The sequence below is a fragment of the Sinohyriopsis cumingii genome, chromosome 17 (genome assembly GCF_028554795.1).
Source record: "Sinohyriopsis cumingii isolate HCF-2022 chromosome 17, ASM2855479v2, whole genome shotgun sequence".
Lineage (NCBI taxonomy): Eukaryota > Metazoa > Mollusca > Bivalvia > Unionida > Unionidae > Sinohyriopsis > Sinohyriopsis cumingii.
The window spans coordinates 1,994,964-2,005,319 of NC_142977.1; the positions used below are offsets into that span (position 1 = coordinate 1,994,964).

At 36.8% G+C, this 10,356-nt stretch overlaps 1 protein-coding gene across 2 annotated transcripts in view; it reads right to left on the reverse strand.

The window, feature by feature from the left end:
• Positions 1-7,787, reverse strand: part of LOC149777647 (deoxycytidylate deaminase-like) — a 30,625-nt gene extending 22,838 nt beyond the window's left edge. Inside the window, exon 1 of one of the 2 annotated variants that reach the window (XM_089938219.1) lies at positions 7,670-7,787. In XM_089938219.1, the coding sequence (XP_089794345.1) occupies positions 7,670-7,697 (28 nt within the window). In that variant the 5' untranslated portion in view covers positions 7,698-7,787. The remainder of the gene's footprint in view (positions 1-7,669) is intronic. The other variant, XM_089938220.1, reaches the window with a different exon arrangement.
• Positions 7,788-10,356: the final 2,569 nt, after the last annotated feature.

Sequence of the window (10,356 nt, forward strand, 5' to 3'; positions counted from 1 at the left end):
TGCTATATTTATAAAAACGTATTTTCAACAGGTACGCAATGCTGTGGAGAAAAATAAGAATTGGGGTAAATAGAGGTTAATGAATTTCAGTGAATCGGACATAAGAATTTTAGAACAGAATTAACGTTAGACAATTATACCAAAAGTATTTGGTTTGTACCACCATGGAGCCAGGGACTTTGTTAATATTTTTTTTCTACCTATGATAAGACAGAAGGGCGGATTTTTAGGGACTTTTGATGTTCAATAGAACTCCTTTCAAATAAAAGTGTTCTATTTTTCAATTTTAGAAAGAAGATTACTGTGACCGTCAAAGTGATCTACCACAATTTTAAACTCAAGCCAAATCAAACACAAAACAATCACAAAAATTACTGTTAGGATAATGAGATTCTGATGCAAAAATAATGACTATAGCACGCGAATGTCGAAAAAATCGAGCACTCTTTTTGTTATCTCCAACCTCTTTACTTTACCCAAACTTATGTACATGAGGAGGTAAATAATAGATTCAGATGGGGTGTGATATTTTGCACATCAATCCAACTAATGTAAAACTTAATTCGTTATCAAAAAGAAAGACCTTTCTTTTTCATCTCAGGTTTCTTAATGAGAGACAGACAGACAGACAGACAAGACAGACAGACAGACAGAGCAAGAGATAATACTGTATGTCCTGAAGAACATTTTTCGAAAATTTTTTTTTTTTTTTTTAAATAATGACGATTGACTTGCCATTAGCGTATTGAGATGGTTTGTTGATTATTCTCTCTATGTTTCAAAATAGTGTGCATATCAATTTACCTATGAATAAACAAAACATAGTAAGAAAAGCTTCAGTTTAACCTGTTAGTATGGAAGGCATATATGTACGTGAGTTGAGATTTCTGCAATATTTAGATTGTCGTAGTTATTTAGAATTTAAAAAAATATATTTTTTCTATTGTTTTAAATGTCCCGTATTTAATTGTATAAACTCCTTTACTTTAAGCATATTTTTAAGTCCCCGTTATGTAGATAAAACTTCAAATATAGTAATGTTTGCAAATCGACGTCATATTGACTGCAAAGACAGATATATCCCAAGCATAATACAAGTGATCTTACCCTCCAAACATTTATAAAGATAAAGATGTCCCCATTTTGATGTAAAATATCTTATGTCCCCGTTTCGTATATTTTAGGCAAATGTGTGAGCGTGTGCGTGTGTGTGTGTTCTAAAGTGAACTGGATATTGAATACAATGAGCAGATGATATCTAAACAAAAACCAATGAACACGCCTATGCCTGTTTGAGTACAAACCATGAGCAAGCTACCAGGATTGATAACTCAAACGAATGATTGAATACAAACCACCAGGATTAATAACCCAAACGACAGCTTTTAATGTATCAATTCATAGTGCTGAATACGGTACCAGTTTTTTGCCAGTCTTTATTTCCATATCATGTGTCATCTTGCCGTGTACGCACAAACACGTCTGCACTTGCTAGAGTTAGGTAGCAATAGTGCGAAAAAAAGCGCACTTGATTCACAGCAAAGAACCAATCAGGTACACTAGTACCTTGCCTTACTTGTACAGGGCAGTAGATTCATACATAGTAGTGCACAATTATATACTTAATCAAGTCGAGTGTAAGATCCAGAATTAACAAAAGACAGAGTCTTTCTTGCGACTGATTATGATTTCTCTGTATTTATTGGAGGATAATCAACGATTAAAAAGTTAGAGTTTCTACCTTTTATTGCAGTCCCAGTTTTGTCACATGGACTTTAGGTTTTAAACAATGTTGAGTAACCAGGAATACGCTTCTCATTTAAACACGTTTTTGTTTTGCATTGTTGGGGTATTTTTTTTGGGTGGTGGCGGTGGAGGAGGGTAGGCTCTTAGAACAGTTAAAGGTCATTCTGTTGTTTATTTTGCAGTCTGAATATAAAGATAACAGCCATCATCCAATAAATTACTCCCCCTAAAATAAAAACCAACAAGAGACAATAGTTTTCGTCTGGAAGTTTTTGATGGCAATTAAAGTGTCAGGATTTAATACACTTTGCTTATATTAAATTAGTATTAAATTATAGAACAATAATATTCAATTTAATTTGAGTAAATGTTAGTACATATAACTATGTTCACATACGCTTTAAGTCACAGCATGGTGTACGCATTACTGTTCACAGGGCACCTAAGTTTTGAAGATTTTTAGTTGTATATATGTATTAAAAATAAGGTTGTTTTATTTTCAAATATATACTTTAAACTTACAGGTTATTATAGAGCATTGGTGTGTACTAACATAATCCATGGTGGGAAAAGAAACGTTGGCATTCTCTACATTTTTAAATGACTATCGCAAAGGTGCTTACGTTATTACACCCCCTGCATCTACAGTTGAGAAAGTGGAGAAAGTTCTTGTCCCAAACTATGCTCAGTGACACATGATTTGACGGAACACTGGAATGTGTACAGCCAAAGTAAACCAAGCACATCCCTTCGAAGCGTACATACGATTTCTTAGCGTGGCTCCAGACCTATACGTAGATACCGTCCATACCTCCTATTCGCCCTCAACAAGTATATACACAAAACGGCATCATCATCATCATCAATATCATGACCTAGTGTGGTCGTTGAGGCACTGTGCTGCTGAACATCTGACCAGTTCCCTCCACTTGTCTCGATCATGTGCCAATGCCTGTGTCTCTGCAAAACTTTTCCTGGTCCATTCTGTGATGTTATCAGTCCACTTTTTTCTCTGCCTACCTCTCCTTCTGCCACCCTGGACGCTGCCCTGCAGGACTGTTGTGGATAGACTGTTGGCTCTAGTGACATGGCCATACCATTTCAGCTTTCTCTTTTTGACGGTGGTGAGGAGGTCCTGATATTGGCCTACTTCGTGCCTGATGGTGTTACGCACTTCTTCATTTGTGATGTGGTCCATGTAAGAGATGCCAAGGATGGTTCTGTAGCATCTCATTTCAAGTGACTGGATTCTTCGTTGTAATTCTGCTGTCAGGGTCCATGCCTCACACGAGTACAAAAAGGCTGAGATGACTAGAGCTCGCAATAGTCTGATTTTAGTTTTCAGACAGATATTCTTGTCTCTCCAGATGGGTCTTAGCTTTGACATAGCTGCCATTGTTTGTGCTGCTCTTGACAAAATTTCTGCTCTTGATCCCTCTTCAGTGATTATGGAACCAAGATATTTGAACTGGCTCACTGTTTCCAGTTCATGTCCTCTGACTTTAATCTTGGCTGAGATTTGTTTGCCACTATTTGTCATCAGTTTTGTCTTCTCAGCGCTTATCTCCTTGTCAAATCTGGAAGATGTTTCATCCAGGTTCTTCACTAAGGTGGCTAGCTCGTCTTCACTGCCTGCCAGCCCATCAATGTCGTCTGCAAAGCGGAGGTTGGTGATGTTACGTCCTCCAATGCTGACTGTCCCACAGTGGTTTTCCAGGGCTTCGCTCATGATGCGCTCTAAGTAGATGTTGAAAAGCGTGGGTGACAGGAGACAGCCTTGACGCACTCCCACTGTTGTCTGGAACCAGTCCCCCACAGCACCTTGCGCAATTACTGCACTGGTAGCCTTGGCGTACAGCTGCTTGATGGTATTGGTTAACTTTTGACCCATGTTATACTTCTTCATTGTGGCCCACAATGCCTCATGCCACACTCTGTCAAAGGCCTTTTTGAAATTTATGAACACATGATAGATGTCTTGTTGGTGTTGCGAGTACTTTTCGTACAGAACCCTGAAATTGAATATTTGTTCTGTTGTGCTTCTTCCAATCCGGAACCCAGCCTGTTCTTCAGCGATTATTTCTTCTGCTTGTGGTTTCAGTTTGTTCAAGATGATCTTCAGCATTACCTTACTAGCATGGCTGATCAAACTGATAGTTCTGTAATTTTGGCACAGCTAGAGATTGCCTTTTTGGGAAGTGTTATAATCAGTGACTGGGTCCATTGTGTTGGCCATTCACCTGTCTGCCAGATCTTGTTGCAGATTTTTGTTAGTAGCTCTTTCACTGATTCTCCCCCATTCTTGATAAGTTCAGCTGGGATGTTGTCTACTCCAGCTGCCTTCCCATTCTTCAGTGCTCTTATTGCTGACTCCACCTCTTCTTTGAGAATGGGGAAGTCATCATCATTTGAGGAGTTTAGAACTTCAAGCACCTCTGGGTCTCCTGTGGACTGATGGTTGTAGAGTTCTTTGCAATACTCAGTCTATCTTTCTGTCTTTGTCATACATAATAAGGGCGGTACTTAACATATGGGCCAGGAAGCAGACTAATTATTTATATCGTAATTTTGAAACATTCCTCTTTATTCTCAAAGTACTCAGTTTAACCTGTCTATTGACCCTGTTGACCAGTTTTGGGTAATTTCTTAGAAGAATTCAGATATTTCTCATTGGCTGCATTGAGTCAGATGAGATTTTAGAAGAATTAAGTTCTTTCCTATTGGCTAGTTTCGGTCAGGTGGGTTCTGTTACCATGACGGATGTTTGCTATGAGAAGGCAGCAGTAGTAAAGTGCGTTTTCAACCCTTTGGCTTGTATATAAGTGTGTGTAGCATGAATATTTTTTGTTTTATTTCGTATGTTTTTGTTGTAACTTTAGTCAGTGGACGTATTTAATTGAATGTTTAGATATTATTTGAGAGGGAGCATTTGTTTAGCTTATTGGAATCGCTCATTGGACTAGAATATTATTCTCGGACTATTGTAAATTATTCAAAGGAGTTATGGACAAAGCCACAGCGATATGTACATTCGAAGATTTTAAATTCATTTGAAACATTCAATTCTTTTGGTTTTAAATAGATCTTTAAGTTTCTCTTATATTTTGATTTTATGACTTTGATACTTAAATTATTTGTAAATTTTACAAAACTTGTTGGTTTCGTTTCATTCTGTTACTAAGTGGTTAGAGCGTCCTCCTCGGGAGGTAGAGGGTTTGATCCCTTACCAAGCCATACCAAAGACTCATACATTTGGTACTAGCAGCTGCCTTGCCTGGCGCACAACATTGAGAGGATGGCGTTAGAATTGGTCGGCCTGGTGTCAGGATATGTGACTGGCTGTGACATGATGCTACATTAATGCATCAAGATGCGCCAGTGCAAGACATTACTATATGTTGCCACAATACAGACATCGTGGCGACATGAATGAACATTTGTTAGTGCTACACTAAAAATCCAAATATCTCTCTCTCTCTCAAAATGGGGATAGGGACGTGTGAGATGAATATTGTCACTTACTTCTCCAAAAATGTTATGCATTCATTGTTCATTTATAATTTTGCTTTGTTTTTTGGGGGGTGGGGGCTTAATTTCCTTGCTTCCTTGCTCGTTCTTCAACCAACGAGTAGATACAGATCATTTCACTTTTGCTGTAGGAAAGCTGCTTAACATGGGCTTTCCTAACATGAAAAGTCAATTTCATCCGCTGATACGAGACATGTTGAAAAAGGTGTTACAGATCATATCATTCTCCAGCAAAGCAGCTGTGGGATTCCCTACCATGAATACCAAACGAAGCATTATTAGTACGGTTGTTGACTGTTGTTGTTATTGTGTAACCCTTCCATAACTTGGTTAATAATACAGGTGTTCCTTAGCATATTCACATCTTCCCTTCACGTGTTTTTTCCCAATGACACCTGCAGTGATTGGTGTTTGCTTAGTGATGAGTTTTCTTCTGGCTTTTGTGCTTCCATCCATCTGTAGAAACAGCTGATACCAACAAAAGTACTGAACAAATGTACTTTCTTACAATCAAGAGATACCATATCACGTTTGATGTGTGAAAATATGAGAGTCGTTTATATTTTCGTTGGTGCAACGACAATTGACTAAACCGTATGATAAATTCCACTTTAGATGCATCCACCATTGTGATTTGTATAACTTGTTACGAGGGAAAATAATCTGTCAAGCATGTTATCGGTCGGCAAAAGACACGATGCCATAGGTTCCTGTCAAAGAAACATACTAAGCAAAAGGTACATACAGATTAATAATTGCAATTCCACCAGTTTATAAATGTAGGGAAAATTTCCATTGGTCAGAACAAAACCATGCGATCATAACTGCTTTATACTAACTTTTAGAAATAGATTCGCGTGTAAAGTAACAAATGTAAACACGGATCTGGAACGCTTAAACACTGAATGCCTTTGCAGCCAAATAAAAACTGTAGGTTTATATTTTATTTACAAAATTGAATAAAATTGATTTGACTAAATCAGATAACACATCTTTCCCGTTTTTCTGAATATAAATAATTCTTTCTCCGATTAGATTAAAAAGGGAAACGTTGGGAAACTTAAAATCTCACAAGAACATTGAGGCTACATCATATTCAGTGTGGCTCATTACAAATGATTCAAAACTATAGGTAAATGGATATAGGGATTCGAGGAGGTGACTTCAAAGACTAATATTATAACAACTGGATTCACAACCGTACAATGTAAGACGCCACCCTTGATAGTTACGATGTGGGGATGGGCGGTGGAGATCCTCTATACCCCCATCGTAACTGTCAATGTCGATGTCTTGTACTGTTTGCATTTTTCACCCTCATATCTATAACTATTTACCGATAACTTAATTTCTTTTGTAAGTAGCCCATGCAAGTAGCCTAAACTGTTAATCAACGCGTAAATAACAATTTGAAGAAGCGGAAATTGGTTACTAACTAGTCTGGACAATAGCGATTCGGCCAAGTGACAATGAACTCATGAGATCATCAAATCCAAGATTCATTCGTATGCCGAACAAAACAACACATCCTTTGCTTTGAATATTGAAGTTCTACTCAGATCACATATGCCAATTTAGATAAAAGATTAAGACCATACTTTGGAATGTTATAAACCTTAGATCGCCTACCATTGGTAGAATTGTTTGTTTGATGTTGATGTAGCTATTACATTGCAGATGGAGAATCCCCTGTCCTATAAATAGAAACGTAGCATACGCCCTCAACAAGAAATCATACGCTTAAACAATACTCTAAAACTGATAGGAAATATCCTCACAACAAAACAAAATAACAATTAAAAAAGAATTGTTTTTCGTAAGAATTGTAATTATAGAAGTTCATTGTTGTTTTTTTATAAACTGTCAGTTGCATAATTACCCAGCTTACATAACGACCTTTGGGCCTTATGTAAGCTGTGTGATTCGGGAAATGACAGTTTATACCACGATAAGCTCAGAAACAACAATATTAAACTCTTAAATAGAGTCCATGTCAAATACTTTACTAAAACTAACCTGAGAAAGTATACCCATTGCGTCTCCGAAAAGCAGTATAACTGAATCCATACACAAATATTGCAATCTGTTAAATAAACTGACCAACAAATGAACTCAGTATGGTATGATATTCTAAGCCCTGCACTCTATCATATGTATGTACGTGCGTGCGTACGTGCGTGCGTGTGTATGTGTGTTTTCTGGAGTGAACTGGATATTGAATACAATTAATTAATAGATGATATCTTTAAAAAAAATCAGACCTTTTACATTAGTTGTGAGAGTAGAATAGTTTAATATAATTAAGTACTTCAAAATGTTATAGCACATGTTCAAACAGGATAGAAATAATACAGTTGTCATCTGCAGAATTCTCTAGAAAATTCGTTTCACTTACGCTTAGGTTCAGAACTTCCAGAAGCCATAGTTCCACAACTTTTGAAAGTGCAGGAATGTTTGCAGAAGTCGACTTTTATCTTCCCTCTGCACAGTAATACACAGTTACAGTCAGTGTAGTCATGATATATGTTATGTCATTGACAACGCCTATCAATACAGAAAGTGGTAGAAGGTTTGTTGATTGCAGTTGTTATTGATCCTGTCAGTCATATTTATCATATTACAAGATTACAATTACGCTTATTCCGTTAAAGGTATTTACATAAATATTTAGTAGTAAGTATATCTGTATTAAATTTGAATATGATGGGATTACTGTGTGTAAAGTAGGAGATTCTCCACATTTCTTTCAAATAGAATCTTCCGATCATGTTCCATCGTGTCGTACAAGAATAAAAATCCAACAAATACGCCTGTGCTTGTTTTGGCACAAACCACCATGATTGATAACCCAAATGAGTTATTAACCTATGAAATCAATATAATGAAAATTCTCTCTAGTATGAAACACACGAGCAATATTACCAGTTCGTTCGATAATCGACATTCCTTTCTTGAATACAAAAAACAAGAACTGACAACCCAAGCGACTTCGTAGTGATGATCACTGTTCAAGATATTTGCAAAACTGCATGTTCCTATCTTGTACCATATTACCCTGTACGCACAAACTTACATGTGTTTGTTTGAATTTAGCTACGGCGGCCATATCATCATTCCAAGCACGACTATATTTTTTTTATCTCTTTGGAGGGTGCTCGCCCCGGTTGATCTTTTCAGACCATTTGTAGACGCCCTCCTGCCCTACTTCTAATTTTGTATGTGCTATATATATTTTTTAATTAATATTGTTTTTTTTTATTAAATATACATTTCTTCAGTATTTTCTTATTGGTTTTCTTTTTGTGGTTGTTGTTTTGGGTTTTTATTCAAAGGTGTTTTTTTAAGGTTTTCATTCTGTTTATATACATATATATATATATATATATATATATATATATATATATATATATATATATATATATATATATATATATACATACATCTGTTCAAGGCAGTCGTCGTCTTGTAGAAGAAATGTCTCATCTTTTGTCTGTCTCTGTTTACCCTTCTGCGTCTGTCTCTTTTCTCTCCAAAGTTTCGGCTGTTTCTGTTCGTGTTGCTGTTGTTTGTAACTGTCTTCTGTATATTCTCGACAATGATCATATTCTAGTAAGTAACTTTCTATTTTTTCCTCTGTCATAACTGATTGTGTTGCTTCAATTGTTTGTTTCCTTTTGACTATGTCTCTGTTCTGTCTGTTTGGGATTTTCGTGTTGTGTGTTCTCCATTTTGGTGGTGATTTCTAATTTCGTTCTTTATTTTTCCCTCTTCCATTCTTTGTTTCTGCTCCTTGTGATTCGTTTAACCGCCCAATCTGTGCAGAGTACAACCACCACCACCACGAGTAAAGAACAACTGAGAAACAAAGGAGCAAAGGAACAAGGAAAGAAGAACAAAGGAAAAACACACAGAAGAGGAACGAATAGCAGTCCGCCAAGCTGTGAACAAAGGAAGCATTCTGAACAAAGGGACTCAAGAACAAAGGAACAATAGGAGCACGTAGTAAGGTATACTTGGGCCGAGTCCTTGTACATTCTCTAGCACTGGAAAATCCCCGTGAGGCTCTCGGTCATAGCATAATACAGCAACACCGCTACTTCTCGACTCACAACCTTCTTTTTCTCGAAACAATCTCCAGCCATTTTCTTTCAACTTAAACAGGTGCTAGGCCACACACTAGCAAATACCTGGACTGGGTCCTTGTAAATTTTCCAGCTCAGGAAAATCACTATAAGATTCTCAGTTAAAGGGAAAGAAAATCTACTACCATTAACACAAATACCCTATCACCTTCTCTCTAAACATAACACAACTCAGCGATAAAATTCTAAAATAGGTAATAGGATTCACACTAGTAAAAACATGGGCAGAATCCTACTAAGTTTCATGCTCCAACAAACTGCCGCTCAGATTTTCTGCTATATGAATTATCTCGTTTTCTATTATACACCATCGCTACCAGACCTCAATTTAACCACCTACACTGTTACTTAACCCCACAAACCAAATTAAACTATTTAATTCATAAATTAAAACCAATGAAAAAATTAAACAAAAACAAAATTTATACCTGAAACCCCAACTTAAAATCATTAATCATCATCTCTATATATTCAAATAAACAAATATTATGGCTCACAATAGGTACACCAACAAAATGGCGTTTAACGCCAACAAAAACAGAACAAATTTGGCAACACAATAGAATCAGGAACATGTCCCTCAACAACCAAACTGACAATAATTCCCCAACCCAAATAGGGAAACTAGATACTAGCTTAAGCCCTTCAGTGAAACAAATTCAGCACAAAAAGAATAACATTCACTACCAGCACTCCAAACAGTTTGATTGCTGCAACAGCAAAAGACATCAATTCGGGCTCACCTATAAACTTCAAGCTCCCTGATAAGACATACGAGTATGAGGTATTAGATGACACAATACCCACACTACATGTGGAAAACATGACCACAAACCATCCCAAATTGGACCAACAACTAGATGACATAAAACTCCGTCAACATTCAAATTACTTCAACTTCCTCAATCCAAACCACCAACTGACATTCTAATCAGTACAT